At 34.9% G+C, this 20210-nt stretch overlaps 1 protein-coding gene across 3 annotated transcripts in view; it reads left to right on the forward strand.

Moving 5' to 3' along the window:
- Nucleotides 1–2981: 2981 nt before the first annotated feature.
- Nucleotides 2982–20210, forward strand: part of MINDY3 (MINDY lysine 48 deubiquitinase 3) — a 28350-nt gene continuing 11121 nt past the window's right edge. The window contains exons 1-10 of one of the 3 annotated variants that reach the window (XM_026681373.2): nucleotides 2982–3116; nucleotides 3691–3805; nucleotides 7652–7731; nucleotides 8718–8775; nucleotides 10129–10302; nucleotides 14146–14197; nucleotides 15763–15877; nucleotides 16417–16490; nucleotides 16836–16915; nucleotides 19540–19610. In XM_026681373.2, coding sequence (XP_026537158.1) covers nucleotides 3718–3805; nucleotides 7652–7731; nucleotides 8718–8775; nucleotides 10129–10302; nucleotides 14146–14197; nucleotides 15763–15877; nucleotides 16417–16490; nucleotides 16836–16915; nucleotides 19540–19610 — 792 coding nt within the window. In that variant the 5' untranslated portion in view covers nucleotides 2982–3116; nucleotides 3691–3717. Of the gene's footprint in view, nucleotides 3117–3156; nucleotides 3413–3690; nucleotides 3806–7651; nucleotides 7732–8717; nucleotides 8776–10128; nucleotides 10303–14145; nucleotides 14198–15762; nucleotides 15878–16416; nucleotides 16491–16835; nucleotides 16916–19539; nucleotides 19611–20210 lie in introns of those variants that run through there. The other 2 variants (XM_026681374.2, XM_026681375.2) reach the window with 2 other exon arrangements.

Raw genomic sequence — 20210 nt, forward strand, 5'->3', positions numbered from 1 at the left:
ATTCTCAGTAAAATTGTACAACTTTTATAATAGCAATAGCAATAGCATTTAAACTTATATACCATTTCACAGTGCTTTTACAGCCCTCTCTAAGCGGTTTACAGAATCAGCATATTGCCCCCAACAATTTGGGTCCTCATTTACCCACCTTCAAATGCTGAGTCAACCTTGTGCCTGGTGAGATTCAATCTGCCAAATTGCAGGCAGGCACCAGAAGTAGCCTGCAGTACTGCACTCTAACCACTGTGCCTCCGTGGTTAGGCATTGACAAAAACAGAGTATGTCCAAGAAACAGCAGCCACAATGATAAAAGGCCAGGAATTAAAAAGTTAGAGGGAATGCTTGAAGGGAAAGCCTATTTCTAGCTCAGAGAAGAAGACTGTAGGGAGATGTGAAAACTGTCCTCAGTATCTGAAGAGCTATCATATTCAGGACAGAATTGTTCTAGAATATAAGGCAATAATCAATAGATATTAACTGTAAAGAAACAGATTTTGGTCGGACATCAAGAAAGGTGTCTTAATGGTAAGAGATATTCAACATTGGGAGAGCTTAGATCTGAAAGATAGTAAATATCACTGGGGTGTTTAAACAAAGTCTAGATGGTCTTTTGTCAAAGGTATTAATAATGAATATTTTGGTAATGAATACATTACTGAAAAATATAAGAGACTTTTAGCACTGGGTAGCAGTTTGGAAATGACCTTCCAAAGATCTTTGAACCTTTACACTACAAAGTAAAATATGGAGAATCGCTCTCCAAATGCCATATAAAACGGAATTTACTAACACAGTTACACAGCAGCCTTCACTACATTCAGAGCTAAGTCCTCTAAACTCTATTTCTTGATCTCTGTCTGGTACACTGCTCCTACCCATTGAAAGAAACATTGCAGGATTGGGCCAAAACGTTTGCATGTCATTAGGACTACCTGATCTGAACTACAAAAACTATATGATCACTAGGTGCAACTAAAACCACGGAAAACTATGATCAGGCATAGGTTGGGAATCTAAATTTGATAATCTTCATATTATGCCTGTATTGTAAAATATAGCAAAATATCTACAATAAATTACAAAATGGAACCATTCTCAATGGTGCTTTTTCAAAAAACTATTATAGATGGAGCCAATCTTTTTTCCAAAATGAGAACTTGAACCAGCATATAGAAATAATGTTCTCAACTTTACCTCCTTTCTTAAAACTAGGACACCAGATTTTCCTAAGAGAGAAACCTTCGATCAGATGAATCTGATTAGATATAGTCTCAATGATATCCAGATGTCAAATCATATAGGGCTTTAGAAGTTAAAATCACACTTGGAATTGCACTAGAAACCTAGTGACAACTAGTGGAAGGCTTACAAATTGTATCATCCAAAAACATGTTTTTGGCCCTCATCTAGGTCTGAAACCAAACTAAAATAGATAATCTGTTTCCATAAGGTAGTTTAATCTTACTACATACTCAATCTTCCTTAAAAAAGGTTGGACAATTTTCAAACACAGATTCAAATAGAATTTTATAAAGAGGCTGCAATCACAGCTCACTCAAGGATGCCATAACATAGCCCTCTGCCTAGCCAAAGTGAGGCATTGGAAACTTCCAAGATCCAACTCATCGTGCTCCTTAAAATAGACAGGAGTATGGGTCAAGGCCACATATACCAGAAAGATCACATCAGAAAGCACCACATTAATTTCTTCTGTGTCCCAAAGCAGTTCCAGATAACATAGCAAGATGTCTCAGTCACCCATTCAACACTATCATGATTCAAGACCTTGATAAATCTGAACAAATGTATGGGCAAAGGACTTTGCAAAAAAAGAAAAAATAGTAACAGTAACTGAACTGTTTTACCTGTTCTTAGTTCTCCTACAAAGGAGTCACACTAAGCAAACATTTTAACTAATATTTCTCCAATGCAGTGGGGACAATAAAATAATGCTGTACCTTTAAGTAAAATGATTTCATTGCCAAGGTCTATGCTTGAAGCCATGTTCAGTCTTATATCTAATCTTCCTTGAGCTATCTTGAGGTTTCTTATGTCCCTTCAGCTCCAGAAAACCCACCGAAAATCAAACCAGGATCAACAGGGAGGAAGTGAGGAAGAGAGAGATCAGAAGAAATCTTACTGAGAGCCCAGAGTCTGTCCTGATATGTAAAATCAACCAGGTAATCAATAGAATTGCCTGCTAATCTTTGAAAAGTCCACAAGAACCAATCAACAACCCTCCAGATTACTCAAAATACCCGAGTAGATGCTCATAATGAATCCTGCAAATTATTTAAAAAATAAATTCCTTGCAGCATAGTCTTTTCATAAGATCTACCTTAAATATTTTTAAATAATTAACAGTAAATCCTGGCATGTGTGATTTTGTTTTGTTGGGACACCAAGTTAATTATTTTCTACTGGTCACGATCTGTCTTGTTCTTTATCTAGAAAAAAAAGCTTCCATTAGCATTAAAGAATATATGTTAGTCCTAGTTAACAACTTCAAGGTTCTTATTTTTTTCCTGAGAGAGATTAAAAGTTTTGTTATTGTGCTGTCTTTTTCATTTGCCTTCTTCCGTCCTTCCTTTTGCAATCTTTTCAAGGAAAATCAAAAGACCTCGGAAGACTGTCCTTGTAAAAAGTCCTATAATCTATTTGTACGTCATTACATTTTTAAAAACTCAAATGGTAATAAGAGGCGGATAGGATTTTTTTCTTTGCCACCTGTGTCCTTCTATTTTCTTTTTCTTAATTGTCGCTCACCGCCCACTCCAGCTGGTTCTTTCGCCCACTTCCCATTAGTGATTGGTTAGTCTACATGGCCATCATGTAAAACTCTCCAATCACAAGCCACCCGGTCCTATTCTTAATTGGCGCGTGTACGGAGTTTCTTCCCCGCCTCGCTCTGATAGAGTTGGAATCCAGGAGCCTGAGAGGGCGGGGAAAAGGGGAATTCATGAACTCCGCTTCTGATTCGACCACACGCTTGCTCGTCAGAGGCTGCTTCAATAAGAAGCGCCCGTAGTTCACCAGCCTTCCATTCAATGTTTGCAGCGAGCCTGAGGGAAAGAGTGAATTGGTCCTAAGTGAGGAGACGCGGACTGCACAGGTGGGTAAGTGCCGAAGGATGGGAATGGCCGTAGAGGCACCTCTGAGGCGGGGAAGGGCTGGAGCCGCAGCGGCGGCCAAGTCTGAAGGGACGGGATAATGAGGGTGGAATAAGCGCCTTTCCTCCCGAGCGAGCAGCCTTTCCTCCCCCCTTCGAGCGCCCTGCCTGCTGGCCTGGGACTCCAATTTCCCGGAATGCCCGGGCTACTTGCCGACAGTGGATTCTGGGGGATGTAGTCCCAGCGCACCGGGACAGAAAGCAGAAAGGCTGCAATCACGTTGGATGTTTGAAGAGGTCTCGGTACGGAGAGGCCGCTGCCGGTCTCGGCCTCCCTTCTTCCCCCACCCTCTCTATCTCTTTCCTCCGCGGCGGGGTGGGGGGGAAGAAACGCCTTTGAAGCCAGGTCTTCTTCGGGGGCATCGCTACCGAGGACTCGCCGCTTCTTATTTCTCCTTAGGCCCGGCAGCCCGGAAGGAGCCGCCTCTTTCTCGACGCCCTCCGAGACTCACCTGCCCGCCGGTGGTTGTCTCCCGGTCTGTCTTGTGTTTAACTGCCGCGTCCGTGTGATTTCCTTTTAGGTTTCGTCCGAGCAGTGAATCGCTTCCATGGCTGAACTAGAGCAGTTGATCCCCTTGGTGTGGGGCAAGACCTCACAAGGCCTGGCAGATACCATCTTTTGCCGCTGGACACAAGGTACTTCCATCCCAAGCAAAGCGTGCACACACACACACACACACACCCCTCAGCTGCTTCTGGGAAAAAATCCCTTCCAAAAGTCTATCCATTTATGTCTTCTTTCACTTAGGATTTGTGACCCTTTGGGGTCTTTCTCCCAGAAAAGGTAACTGTATGGTATTAAAAACTGGTCCTATCAATTATTACAGTGTGAAGACGAAGAAGATTGATGCTTGTTACACAGCCAACTTTCTTTTTCTTGCTCCTTCATCCTCCCATTTTTGAATTTTGGTTATAGTCTTCTCTTTCACATCACTTGCAGTTATTCTGCCCTTTCCAGAACCTTTTTTTCCCAGAGTGGGCAAAAAGTAGGCAAATATAACTAACAGAACTGTAATTGAAATGGTTAATAAACATATTTGTTTTCTCCCTCCCTTTTATTGGAATTGGGATATTTGGTTACATCATGAAGTTAGGAAACTTTGTTTAGGCTTCCAAAAAAAGTTGTATTTACACAGGGTAATTATATTCTTGCTTTAAAAGATCTGAAGCAGATCATTTCCCCTACTATTCCTTTGCTTTTGTCTTTACCCAGGGACTAATTGTTTTCTCAGCAATGTTAAAAAATGCATAGTTTCACATAGTTAATTTTTAACATCTGGGTTTGTTTGTATAACTAGCATAAATCAAAGATCTTTGACTCTTATAATGGCCAATCTAATAATTGCTCACTCTTCTGCTAATGTTCTTCAATGTATCCCTGCATACAAAAATTAGTCTCTGGTGCTATTTTAAGCAAAACAGTCTTCTTGCAGGTGCAAGGTATACTTAGTTGTAACCCCAAGACATGCTAGAGTTAAATAGGAAGCAGCAGGAGTCCAGAGTATGAAAGTACTGTGGGGGGAGGGCTGACGCAGATTGCACATGGGTTAGGGCAGCCTTGGAGGCTTTGCCCAGGTTATATATGAGAACAGGAAAACCAGGGGGTGGATGGTACAGCATGAACACATGAAGACCAGCAGGATTTAGCAGAATAACCTGTGACTCTATGGCAGCTTCTGCACTGACTTTGTGAGAAGCCAGCAAGAAGGCTGGTAAATAGAAATCATGTGGCTACAGGACATTGCATCAGTTAAAGAATATTTGTAATTCAAGGTGACTGGTGGGCATCAGTTATAAGTACCACTTATTTGGTGTGGCCATAACTTCAAAGATTCATTGAATATTTGGTAGGTAAAGACTATGTTAATTCTTCATCCAAAGTGGAAGGCTGCCCTAATTCAGATGAGACTATGTCTCTTACTTCAGTAAGAGTAATTTGATGTTGTTATGCCCTATGAAGTCTGCAATAGGTTGCATATTAATAGTACTACTCAAGTTATGACCATTCATTTGGCAACTATTTGAGGTTATGGCAGCACTGAACAAAGTTACAATGGCTCCATAGTCATGTGATCAAAATTTGACCATTTGGCAGAGACCGTGTACTTAGGAGTGCAAAAGCACTTCAATTCCCTCCACCCACAATCTCTGCCTCTTTGGTTATCCCGTGTTCACTGGCTTTGTCAGTCTTACCACCCTCTAGGGTGGAAGTAAAGGCTGACCTTTACTTTCTCTCCTGCTGTTGAGCCACACACTGCCTAGCACTTTGAAAGATAGTTGCTAGCCATGCCAGGCCCTCTTCCAAGCCTGATTGTATCCTGTCAAGTCATACCAGTAGCCAGTACAGTGACTTAGGGGATTACATAGAGTATCTAATAAAGAGTTGACTTTGTTACCCATGACCTGTCTTGCAACTCACAGGACCCACAGAATGGGCATGGGTCAAGCCTGCAAACAATAGCATTCAAACTTCAGAAGATACATCCCAATATATTGCCTTACTCACTGCAGTTGGCTCTGCCTAATTGGTACAATCCTGTACAGGTATACATATTCTTCCAGGTAGTATAATAAAACATGAGCTTGATTGCCTGGGGACACAATCATCAGTTTATTTATATGCAAAACCTGGAAAAAGTGTCACTTAGTGGAACTTGATGTCACACCTGCTGAATTATATCAGATTTGCCTATATGATCCTATGTTTGCAGAATGTTCTTGCAGAATGTATTATCCTTGCAAAATATCTGTATGCATAATATTGAAATGGTTAAAGTAGCTTGTCTCATATTTTGGTTTTCAATTAACTTATAGGAAAGATATAGACTAATGATAAATTTTACCTTTCAATTCAAACAATACATCTCTGTAGATTGGAAATGGCCTTCAAAGGACAAGATTTCTCAGTTTACAATGGTAATTGAGACCAGCATTTCCACCATTAAGAAATGTAGTACCCTGATCCATTTGTGTCAAAGGCACCTTTTAAGGTGTTTCTGGCTTGAAAGGATTAGCCACTGTTGCCTGGGAGATGCCCATGTGGGCTCCTTTCATGTCCCCATCAAGGAACAGGAACAAATGATGGGAGCTCACTCTGCCACCCAGCAGTACTCAGGTCTCAAAAATGGGCTTGCTAAATTTCAACCCACTGTCCTAAGTGAGCCACTGCATTCCTTAGTAGTGTGATCACAAAATGTAATATCGAGTGATTAAATTGCTTAGGAACCACAGTCCCAGCAGTCCCCACTGCTGTTGTTAGAAACCTGGAATTGTTAAGCAAGAATCTCTTCACAACTTCCTGCCAGCTTCCAACAAAGAAAGTCAGTGGGCAATCGGGCAGGAAGTGAGGGCTTGGGCTTGGGTGGCTGCTGCCAGGGTCAGAAGTATTTCATTAGTGGTGCCACAATCCAGTCAAATCTGCAGTTGCCCCAGCCCAGTGGTGCAGTCCTACAACCAGCACTGCAGTCCCAGCCCAGCACTGTGCAATTAGCCCAGCACCCCAGTACAGTGCAAAACTGCAGTGCAGCAGCCCCAGCAGCATGAATCCTAAGTCGTTGGCACCTCGCTGCTCCGATTCAGCACCATAGTGCAAAGCAGAGTCAGCATGAAGCTGTAACTGCCCTCTGCTCTGCATTCTGCTGCCACATCTGACCTTCATTGTCTTGCTTCTGCTGCTGATGAGGCATGCTCTGGTCCTTCTCAGGGCAGTTGCTGGTCATGCAAGGTTTTCTTCCCAAGATAAGTTTTCTTACAAGATAAGTACCGTACTGACCTGGGGAAGAATGCATTGGACAGGCAGCGATTGCAAGGCATGGGTGTGTTTTGTCAGCAATAGGAGCAAGAAGATGGAGAAGGTCAGAGTCTGGAGTGCAGTGGACCAAAATGAAGAGATGGGGAGGGGAGAGTTCATGACGTGAAACCTGCAGTTGGAAATGTACATGATTTTGATTACATGGCAGCAGGGCATTCCAAACAGCTATAACTATGAATGCCAGTCATTCAAAACTATTATAATTTCAAGTGGTTGCTAAAGATTGTTACATAAAAACTAACTGTAAAATGGAGTCAAGAATTGAAGCCGAAGCATATTATACATGCTATTTTATTTAAATGAAATTTGCAAACTGTTGAAAACTAGTTTTGGATAGCTGTTTAAAGAGGCTAACACATTCTGATTATATATGCTTTTTCCCTTGTTTTTATTTTATCTCCTTAAATCAACATAGTACAGCAGTGATTTCTTGGTATTTCTGCAGAACACAGCTAGAAAAACCTTGATCTTTATTTCAGAAAAGATAGATATAGAAATACAGATAGCAAATGAAAAAGAATGTCATTGGCTATAGCACTTACGGATAAGGTTGAAACTTGGAATTGTTGAAGAACATGAGTTTGATAAGGAATACTTTATCAAAAATATGCTAAAATTTCTTAATAACATTTTCTTGGAACTAAGTAACTGAATTTTTTTATTTTCTTCAGGATTTGTCTTCAGTGATTCAGAATCCACTGCATTAGAACAATTTGAAGGAGGCCCTTGTGCTGTAATTGCACCAGTTCAGGTAATAATGCTAACAACTGAGTCTTGTTTCATTATTGATATTTGGCTTATTCAATAATTTAAATCACCTAGAATAAACAACTGTGGCATGCTGCACAGGTAATACTGAATTTAAAACTCCATACAGGTACCTCAACCTGTACAACCGTTCATTTAGTGGCTGTTCAAAGTTACAATGGCACTGAAGAAAGACTTATGACCATTTTTCAAACTGCAACCCTTGCAGCATCCTCATGATCACATGATCAAAACTTAGATGATTGCAAACTGGTTCATATATTTATGATAGTTGCAGTGTCCTGGGGCCATGTATCAAATTTTGCTACATTCTAACAAGCAAAGTCAATGGAGAAACCGGATTCACTTAACCATGTTAATAACTTAACAGCTGCAGTGATTCACTAAACAATGGTGTCAAGAAAAGTCATAAAATGAAGCAAAACTCATTTAACAACTGTCTCACTTAGCAACAGAAGATTTGGGCTCAATTGTCATAAATTAAGGACTACCTATATTTGAGATGTTGAAGTATGTAATATTCATTTAATATAGTATGTATTAAGTACTACAACTACCAATTTTTAAGTGAGATAAAATTATACTTAAGAATCCAATGTTCAAGTTTCAGCAACACTTGATTTCCAGTAAAGATAACTGGTGTTTCTGAATAGGGATAGATCTACAATCCCTTACTTGACATGTAATGCTTACTATTTTTAGAATGGCATGAATGACAAAAGGGATTACACTTTGTACAGAATGTTGTTAGGTTTACAGTTATATGTTCAGGTATCTATAATTGTTAAATGGTATGGGGCTAAAATAGTAAACTCTATATATGCATAAGGGAAAAGGACTTCAGTATTTGGGAATATTTATAAATCTTCCCCAGCAAAATATTAAGCCAATATTGAAAATGGAAACTCTTTGCACCACTGAAGATCAAATCATACATTTCTGATATGTCAATATTGTCTTTAATATAAGGCATTCCTTCTGAAGAAGCTTTTTACTTGTGAGAAATCTACCTGGAGACAGAGTCAAGGTAACTATGAACCTACATCTCCAAGAGGGTTATAAGGCCTTATTTTCAAAATGATATGTGCTAAACCAAACAATAGTTATTATTTATAATCAGTACTATTAATCTCTATAATTCAGAGAAGATTATGCATTTACTGATGATTTTAAAAATAGAATGGTAACATTGGACTTAATAGAATTTAGGCTTATAAGTCTTAACAGGAAACCCAATTCTGCAGTTGAGTCAACATACAAATTAAGCAACCAGGAGAAATGTATAATATATTATTCTTTCTAACTGGCATGCTAGGACGTATTGACCATTATGTTCAGAAGGGATAAAAACACCTTGCTATTTATTTGTTTCTTGCCTTTATTATTTTTACAAACAACTCAAGATGGAAAACACATTCCACCCATCTTTCTTCTCCTATTTTCCCACAACAGCAACCCTGTCAGATGGGTTGGGCTGAGAGGAATGACTGACAACAAACTCTCATCTTCTCTTTCTTTCTTCTCTGGTATTGTTGAAAGGAGTGGAAGAGATGCATCTGCTTTCTGATTTAAACACTATATTGGACCCAACTAGCTAATTAAACTTTTCCTTTATTGACACATTTAAAGATAGTAAAATATTGCTTACCTTTTATTTATTCCAGGATGCCTTATTATAACTCATGGGTGTCAAACTCAAACATGTCACGTGACGTATCGTGAAATATCATGACATTTTTTGCCTTTGTGGAGGCAGGGTGGCAGTAGCCTATGTGTGACACATTCAACCTATGGGCCACCAATTTGACATTCCTTGTTCTAACTGATCCAAATTGTAGTTAGATTATATGATGTGTGTGTGTATGTGTGTGTGTATATGACATATAATATACAATATAATAACTACAGTTAGGATCAGTCTAACCAAATAGATATATATCTTTACTTATTTAACCTAGTCACCTTTCTTCTTGACTATACTTGATAGAGAAAGATGAAGTAAAGGGGATGCAAGAGTTCAAGGCATACCAAGGTTCATTCTTACTGTTCCGAACTAGATTGATGTGTCAACTGAGCCAACAGAAGTAGTATAACTGATGGAGAGAATGAGCCAGAGTGAGAACATTTAGTTCCCAAATACCTTCTTGTTATGCCCAATGTTTTAAACAGCTTAGAAATCTGAACTGATAAAGGTATTAGATTTTTTCCAAGAAATGGATGAAATTCAAAATAATTGATTGTCAATTCATTTCCTAAATTGCCTTAAACCTGCTGGGATTTGAGGAAGACTCAATATTAGATTGTATAAAGAATGTTGCTACATGTTTTGCCTGCAAGTTCCTGGTCAAAACTCTGTCTGTTCTGACTTTGAATATTTCAGAGGAAGAGCAGAAAAATCTCCTTTGTCATGCATTATGTGAAATTTTGGAAATGATTTGCTCTGATCAATCGGAGTCATACTGTTTGGCAACATGGCAAAGAGAAAGTCCTGTCGAAGAGACTACTACTACTTCTGACAGTTCAGCAGAATCCAGCCATCAAGAGGAGCCATCATGTAAGATATTTTGTATAATATGAGTCAGGAATACTTTGTACTTTTTATACAAAATGTATTTTTCAAGATATAGGATTGTTTAATATGGTTCTCCAGATCATTTTGTCCTCTGTTCCTAATTTTCTTTATGCCTAGTTGTCTAAATTTGATAGACTTATAGTAGTTGAGAAATATTTTAAGCCTAGGGTACAGTATTTATATTGTTGATATTCTGACTGAATCAAATTGGGTCCAAATAAGTCAGGTAACTCATTACTGCATAAACTTTTTTTTAAAGAATCAAGATAATCTATACATAGCAAATGTGATCTTGAAGGATATATCCTGCCTCTCTTTCTTGAACACATTCAATTATCTTGTCTAATATTAGAATATGCTTGATATGCAATGTTCATAACCTAATACTTTAATAATATATCAGTAATATACAAATGTGGATGCAGATATAATTTTAAATTAAGCACTCAAAAGTAAAGCTTCATTAAAAGAAATGGTGGGGGTGAATTCACAGAAAGTATTTCTTCTACTTGCTCTTAATCCTTCCTACAGTGGAAAGGAATCCATTCGTTTCATTCAGTAGATCCAAGCACTTTTACAGTCTGGTTTAAAATCAGTCTTATGAGCAGACAGTACCAACAGTAGACCCTTAAAAACTGTAGGCCAGTTCTATAATGCAATATTATTTATATAGAGAAGTTTAGAAAAATGCCCTCTGGTCCAACGAATGATACTTTGACGTTCTTATTGAAATATCCTTAAAATAAGCAAATAAAATTTGTATTTTTACATAAATAAAAATACATTGAGAAATTCAGCTTTTTGCTCATGTTAAAATATTTTACATTTTAACATGGTTCAAATTCTTCTTGACTTGTACATAACAGTACAGTTGATACTGTAATTCTTTTAAAAATATTTATGGTAATATTTTGGAGCCATGGTGACGCAGTGGTTAGAATGCAATATTGCCAGCTAATTCAGCTCACTGTCAGGAATTCAATCCTCACCGGCTCACGGTTGACTCAACCTGTCATCCTTCCGAGCACAATAAAATAAAGACCCAGATTGTTGGAAGAAATGTAAACCGCTTAGAGAAATGTTATATAAGTCTAAGTGCTATTGTTATTTTGATTTAAACTTTTTGTTACTTCTGTTTTCTAAAGCCATATTATCTCCATATCTAGTTGGAAGTGTATAAATATTTCAAGCTGAAATATTTCAACCCCAGACAGCTCATTCCAAATCCTAATCATAAGTACTCTGATTTTCAATTAAATATAGAAAATCATTTTTCAAAAGTGGACCACTTCCAATAAATCCAAAATGAGAAAAATCAGTTTAAATTCATTCCAGTTTTGAAATATTTTTCGTATGTCCACTTTCTATTGGGTATGAATGTATTATTTATTGGCTAGATTGTGGCAGTTTCTGTTTGCTCATTTTTTATTCTGTTTTAGCCTAATGGAATTGTGAAGAACTAAATATGTTGCCACCTGTACAACTGTATCAAAAACAAAACTGTTGGTTAGGTGGAATGTTTTTGGAGTAGTCGCTGCTGTGGAAGAATTCCTATCTTATCTAGAATGTAAAGTCCTTTAATGTTTTCATCCAAAACTTAGCTGAATATAGTCATTAATATATCATTAATATTTGTGCAGTCCATGTAATTTGTTCTTCACTAAAATATTTAATGCCTTTTTAAGCCTAAAGGAATTTTTATTTTGGTGAAATACATGAATGAATATAAAAACATACAATTTTCTTTTAAGGGGATTGATTCATGAAGAGTGCTAACTATTTTATAGTGAAGGAATAATGTTTGATAAGATTGTGAAAGCTTTAAATGATGTATAGGTGACCCTTGCTTAGCTGGGGTCTAAGGTTTCGATGGACTTTCCCATTATGATCTGATTACAGAGTTCCAATGCCACGTTCTCTTCCCTGTGTGATCATATATTCACATTATGGATACTTGGCAATTGGCTCATATTTTTTACTATTTGCAGCATCTTGTGGTCACATGACCAATATTTTGAAGAAGTGTTTTTGCTAGTTTTCAGCATAAAATGCCCATTGGGAGAAAATGAGTTTGATTAATGAACATGTGACATTCACTTAATGACTGCCACTAAAAACATAAAATGGGATGGGGTCATGTGATGACCTTAACAACCATCATAACTCACAACCATAATTCTAGGCTTAATTATAGTCAAAAGTTGAGGAGTACCTGGACTCAAATATTCACTTTTCACTACTTTGCAAAATACTTGATGTTTGATGACAAAACACTAGAGAAAGAATAATTTACTTTTCATATATGGGGCTACAATTTACATTAGCCCAGGAATGTGAAAAAGAACATTCAAGCATGTGGCTAATCCACTACAACTCAGGTTTTATTTGAAAAAACAAAACAAAAATGTAGCACCACTGGATTAGAGTGTAATTTTGTTTAGTTGGGCCTCAAATAGCTTGGTAAAGATTAGTTATATGCTTATGATTTATCGCTTCTTTCCATTTTAAAGGGATTAGTTGAGAAGCAGTGGTTATCCTTGTTCTGATACATGATTCTCATGGAATAAAAAATATAATTATGAAACTCATTCTGGTAGTAAAATACCAGAGTTGGTAATGGCAAAAAAGTAATTGAGATTTTTTATTTCTTATATTTATACCTGTCTATTCATATTATTAAATTATTATTAATAAGCTTAGACTAAACTTTCTTGTTTAGAAATCAAGACTTTGATTTCTATAGCATGTTCCTCTTTCTATTGTTTCTGTCTGTTCTATACTTATTGCACTTAGTTCAGATTTGTTTGTTTTATATTGACTAAAATAATATAGGCTTATTGGTCCAAACTTCCTTATTCCTTATTCTTTCATGCAGTAAATGTATCAATATTTTTCATTGAGGCTTATTGTTTATGCCTACTTACTGTTCCAAATGTATTTATTACACAGAGCTTCAATTATATGTTAACAACCAAGTAGCTAATTTTAAGGTGTTTTTTTTTTTGTTATTTGATATATTTATCTGACTTGCAGTTGTGTTTCTGTTATCAGAAATAGAATTCTTTTCATAGAATTCAATATCTACAATCATTCTTTGGATATTTATTGTCAACTGCCCAGAGTTACCTTGTGGTATGTGGTAAGATGGGCGGTCAATAAATTTAATTAAATAAGTACTTATCATATTTTACATAGATATAGCACTGTTATGTTAATCTAACACTAAATTGCTTATTTTCATTACTTATGAAATTCAGTAACTATATTAAATCTACTCCACTTAGAACCTTTAAACTGATTAACATCGGTTAAAAGTGAGAAAAGTTGGTAAAAAGTTTGAATTGGAAAAGCACTAAATGTAGCATTTCCCCCCTACTGTTTGGTTAGTTATTAAAAAGTGCAAAATATTTCTTAAAATATGCATGCTCCTAATTTGCTGTTTTGTTGTGAAACAACTTGAGAAAATCAAACAAAAATGTAGCTTTCTTATACTAATTCTGTTTTGAAATCCAAATTATTCTAATTATTATCCTTTTAGAAAAACTATGCTTGTTCTTGATGACTTTCCTGCAGTAGTTTTCATAATTCATGTCAAACTGACTCTGGTTAGTTTGCAAAGCTGTTGAAATTCAATGGTTTTGTAATCTTAGCAATATTGACTCTTAATTTCATTAAACTGGCATGTACAGTATAACAAAAGTTGTACTGAAAGAAAGTGAGGGGTGAACTTTCATTATGAAAAGCTTGAAAGTATTCCAGTTTGCTGTGTGTTTCTTTTGTCAGTTTTGATTGTCTTTAGTGCTAAAAAGTATTTCTTGTGTATAGCTGCCTTGGCTGTCGAAGAGTTTGGCTTTGAACGATTTCATGCACTAATTCAGTAAGTAACATTGTTGCAGCACTTAAAAAATTCAAAATTATCATTTTAAAATACAAATTTAGTATTGTTTTATCCCATGTGACTAAACATTGATTAAACCTGTTTAAGCTCATTTAACCTGCTTTAAAACCAGAAGAAACATAGTATTAGTAGTGGTAGGAAATAACACCTGAGATTTTACATGAATTTGTGAAATAAAAAGGAAAAAGAGTGTTAAATCTGCAGACTTCTGGATTTGTAAATTTATGTATCAGAGCTATTTTTTCCAATAGTTTTGGTGGCTTTACAAATCTAAAAATTATTAAACCACTCAGTTGCCTTAATCCATGAGAGGGACAGCAAAATAAACTTAATAATAATAATTATCAGTGACATCTCTGTTCTGTGAGCCACACTGGTTATCAGTAAGTTTTCAACTACAATTCAAAGTATTTACTGTGACCTATAGAGCCCTTCAGCTAGGGTGTATACCTAGTTGTCCGATGGACTGTTTTTCTCCCATTGTTTCTTACCATTGGGTAAGTTCTGACCCAATGGGTAGGCTCTAATTATGATGGGTGATGTACCTTTTCCATCATGGGACCTGCACTTTGAAATAGTGTGTTCTGAAGCTAGTGTTGGCTCCAGACTGACATCCTTTAAATGGACCATGAATTTGATTGTTTTTCCAGATGCTAGTTTAGGAAGAATGTGCCTTTTAATTTTATTGTATTGAATCTGTTTTTAATTTGTATACTGCCTAAAGTCATTATGAATTGTGCAATCTATAAATTTAATCCATATATACATGCATTAATTTACAATGTATATGTTACTGACAATGTGTGAAGAGCTGGCATTACATAGAATGCCTAAGAAATCTATAGAATGTGTAACTTTTTAGGAAAGTATGGAATGTCTGTTATTTTAATATGCTACATGCTTTCCTTAGGCATTGTATATATCTCAGCAGAATGACAAGAACTATTTGGGCAAAGTATGAAAAGAGAGTCATTAAATGGTTAGGGTTTATTTAAAATATATATGCAAATGAAAGAAGAAATGCAAAATAAAGGACAGGACTTTCTTACTGGAAAAAAAAAACAAGAGGAAAATACCAGTATTAAAAATACCACTACTTGTTGCAACAAGGAAGGCTAGAATGGCATTTTAGTGGGAATATTTTATACTTTGCAGAATTTTCTTTTGACATTGCATAGAATGTATATAAATGTGTGAAATATTAAATATTCCATACTTTGACATCCCATTTTGGCATTCTATAAATTTCCTAGGAATTGTATAAAATGTCTAATTTCACACATTAAACATAACCTGTATAAATATAGTGGATATTTTAATAAGGTACAAATTTGCTTTATAACATGTCAAATCTTTTCAGATGTGGAATCTTAAACATGTTTCTAAAATTTTGATTTATTCTGCTATATTGATACCACTAATATACCTGCTACAATCACTGATTTTCCCAATAGACAATTGTTCGTGGTTATATAGCATTTACATTAATCACAAGTACTGAATGCCTTGTGAATGCCTAACTGACTTTTGTTTTTAATCTTTAGTAAGCGTGCCTATGCCAACTTTTCTGATTTCAAAGATGCAGTTTGGAATCACCATGCAATGTGGGCAAATAAATTTGGAGTGCTACTTTTTCTGTATTCTGTAATACTTACTAAGGTGTGTTTTTAAAACTCTATTTTAGAACTTCTAAAATATCTCCATTTATATCAGTTAGGCTTCTAGCATGTATGTTGTGTGTGTGTGTGTGTGTGTGTGTGTGTTTATATAGTAAGTTCTGGTCTCGGCTAGTTCTCTTAGGTTTATTTCTGAAATTATTATAATAGGATTGATTAGAGGAAGACTATTTAAAAAAATTAAACGATTTTTTAAATGTATTTTTCCTCCTAAGATGAACAGAATAAAATACATTGTATTTTAAAGAGTAACAGTACTTGCATATATGCTGAATTTTAAGTCTTTGCTCAAAAATATGGAGGCTTTGCTACTTTATACAGCCTGAATTTAGGATAGTACTTGTTGGCAATTAATTTATCTGAAAAAAAATAAAAATAAATTGTAAGGTAAGTCACTTGTTTGAATTTTCAGTCACAACTAACTCTCAGATTAGCTAAAACCTAATAAATATACATGCTAAAGAATTAGGAAAAATATATTTCTTAGCACAAATGTGTGGCCATTGTCCTATAATTTTTAAGGGCATTGAAAATATAAAAAATGAAATTGAAGATTCAGCCGAACCATTGATAGATCCTGTTTATGGTCATGGAAGGTAAGCTTTGTTATTTCTATCTTCCTTAAACTAGTAACTGAACAAATGCTATCTTAGAAATAGCATTAATTATGTAATAATTAAGCATCACTTGATAAAAATATGTATAACTAGCTTTTTATGTAATATTTGTTACTTGTTCTAAGTAACTCTTACAAAGTTGTATGGAAAGTTAACTTTTTATGTCTTGTAATCTAAAATGAATGTCTTGGCTAACCAAAAAGGTATATAAACAGGATACTGTGTTTTACTATGCAGTTGAGTGAGTAGTTAAAATATTTAAACATTTTTTTTAGCAAAAAACAACAGTGCAATTATCAAAAACTTTTTCTTCTGCCTTTTAAGCCAAAGTTTAATTAATCTTCTGCTGACGGGATTTGCAGTATCTAATGTCTGGGATGGAGACAGGGAATGTTCAGGAATGAGTAAGTATGAATTTGATTTGCCTTATAGTAATGTTGAATAAAGAAAATCTATTTATTTGCCTTTGCTTTGAATTTGAATTGCATGTATTCAGATAAATTAATCCTGTATCTTTATTGGAATGATCAAATATTCATTTCTGTTTAATGAGTGCTTCCTACTGATAATCCCTCCAGGTATGCAATCTAGCTTATTTTCCACAAAATTCTAGAACACATCTTATTGATAAACTCATTCCACATAAGATTTTATTTCAGGCCTAAAATTCTAGAAATAGTAATTGAACATCAATTAAAAAATAAATTAAAATTATTATACATAATTTTACTAAACTGCTATATTGCTTTTGTGAGGAGAATGGATTCTTCATGATAGTTTCTTGTCTTCTTGTCTATTATCATCTAAAATTACATTGAAATAACAATTGATTAAGATAAAAATAGCTTAAAGTTGTGGTCTATACTACACATAGCCCTGAGCTCCTTCCTTCTAAAGGTGAAGTTAATTCATCCTATAAGATCTTGACTTTACAGCCTTGAAATATCTTTGATCTTAAAAGGGGAAAATCTAACATTAAATAACTATTCTATTTTCTTGCAAAAATCTGATGCAACACTAATGGCCAGGTCAAGTTACTAAAAAAAAGTTATTTACAACCTTTAAATTACAGCTATCTCACTACCACCCTGGTGACATGATTACATTTTGAACACTTGGCAACTGACTCACATTTTCAACCAGTTGCGGGGTTCATGTCCACATGATCATGTTTTGTGACTTTTTGCCATTTTCTGGGGGGGAAAAACACTACTGAATAAGCTAAATTCAGACATATGGCCATATGATTCACTTAACAACTGTGATTCACTTAATGACCATAAAACAGTCATAAAATTCAGTCTAGTACATAATTGCTTGATTTATGATTAAAGTTTTAGGATTAATTGTGGTTATAAATTGAGGATTTCCTATACCTGCCAATAAATAGGTGCAGTATGTTTTAATCCACAAGATGGCAGTAGACTGTAAAGAGAAAAATAATTAAAGTTTTTAGAATAAGATAAAAATGTTTTTCCAAAATCATCAGGTGATAATGAAATGCTGTTTGATTATAACTCTGTGTGAAAATGAGTTAGTTTTTCATTTCTCTTTTTAAAAACTGTATCCCTAACAGTGTTTTTATGCAATCAAATTGCTGTGACAGTATATGCTGAAAAATATATCAGATTCTATCCTTAAATTTAGTCGTGTGACCATGTCTGAATGAAAGTTTAATCCCCATATCACTTTTTGTTTAAGTGGATGTTGCATGTATTGCCATGTGTTTCAATTTGATTAGAAGCAAATTATTATTGGAAGACTTAAAACTGTGATTCTGTGTTGTTTTATGTTTGAAAGAGAGAGCTTGAAATAACAGTGTGGAAACATTGAAATAGAATGTAAATAGCATTTAGCCTTCTTTTTTCCTCCTTCCCTCCCTCCCTACACATCCCTCCCTCTCTCAATAACATATAAAAAAGAAAATGAAATTTAGAAATGTAATAGAATAGCATATAAAGTAATGCATTGGTCTACCTATCCCAATGTAGCCTATGCTAACTGGCAATGGTGATTGGATTGTGGAAAGGGACCTTCAAATTGTAGACAAATACTTGAGATGATAATTTTTGACTTTTCCGCTCTAAATACATGTTATCAATATATATAATGACTCTTCCGCTCTAAATACATGTTATCAATATATGAGATTTAAGAGGATGGGTTGGATTCCCTATCGCATTAGTTCTTCGGACAGGCTGTGAAGGAACTATTCATCTGTACTTTTTAAATAGCAAACTCTTACAAAAAGGAATACATATTATAGGCAATAGAAAGGAATGCAATGTTGAAAAAGACAGCTTATCTTTTAGGATACAGTGGGCAACTCAGAATAATTTTTATAAAAACTAAACACTCATTAAATGAATAAAACTATCTACTGCTATCAGTAGTAATTATGATTTTGGTGTATATTATATAGCTTTGGTTGAACAAAGCAGGGAAATTTTATATCCCTGCTTTGTTTAACCCTACAAACCTCAAATTATAACAGCTAATATAATATTCTGACTCTTGCTATGAAGAGTTGTTGTGTTCTTTGTTACAATATTGAAGGGCAGTTCCTGAGAAATAGTACTTTTGCCCTACTATTTTTTTTTAAATTTTCTTTGTTAGATGTGTGAGCTTCTTTACTGAGATCCTGCATACATGTTCTATCTCTCAATGAATGTAATACGTGTGTTCAAAAATTGTAACGTTGCCTAAAGTCAACAATTTTTAGTCACTTTAGCTTAGTTTCCTTTCTATTATAGCAGAGTTCCTTGAATTCATAAGAATTTGTTCCAAATCTTCAGTTGTGCAGTTCTTTTCTCATGTGTGCTTTTCGGTTACTATTTATTTGTCTATCTTTGCTTTATTAAATATAAAAAATATTAAAAATAGGAAGAAATATTATTTTAATATCACTTATTTCAGTTGTATTACTCCCCCTATATATATTTTTGTTTGCTATTCACTTTGGTGTAACTAAGAAAAGCTATGGATCAGACTTTAAGTAATCTAATACATGAATGTTGTCTCTCTTCAGAATTACTTGGAATTAATAAACAAGGAACTGTTGGTTTTTTGACACTTATGGAATCCCTGAGATACTGTAAGGTAAGCTTTTTAAAACCTGTCATATGAAAGGGATGAATTATATGACTGAAAAAATAGTTCACTTATGTCTAATGAATGAAAGCATTACCCAGTATTATCTTAAATTTCTTATATTAAAGACAATTACATACTTTTTACATAAACTATAAACTTACGTTCCTGGGTGGTGCCTTTAAGTTTTTGTCTCCATCCACAAATATTCTGTTTGATTTAGTTCTTTGTTGTTGCTACTTCAGTAGTTTCCTATGAAATACCAATATCTAATGCCCAAATTATTCCCATTCACCTCTTAAACACGTACATTTATTACATCTAGACCAACACCTTATTTCTTTATTTTTATTTTTAAAAATAAAAATAAAAATTATATTTTTATGTTTACTTTCAATAAATTAATACAACGCTATATTTGGACTTTTTATAGTCTTTGGGTATGGCATGTAAGCATGAATTATAGGTGTGCTATAAAATTAGAGTTCTATATATTTACAAAGATAGATAGATGATAGATGATAGATAGATAGATAGATAGATAGATAGATAGATAGATAGATAGATAGATAGATAGATAGATAGATATTTTATAGTTTTCTTCTTTAA

This window comes from Notechis scutatus, chromosome Z, assembly GCF_049901735.1.
Source record: "Notechis scutatus isolate UNSWTSFEM ecotype Mainland chromosome Z, rNotScu1.2, whole genome shotgun sequence".
Lineage (NCBI taxonomy): Eukaryota > Metazoa > Chordata > Lepidosauria > Squamata > Elapidae > Notechis > Notechis scutatus.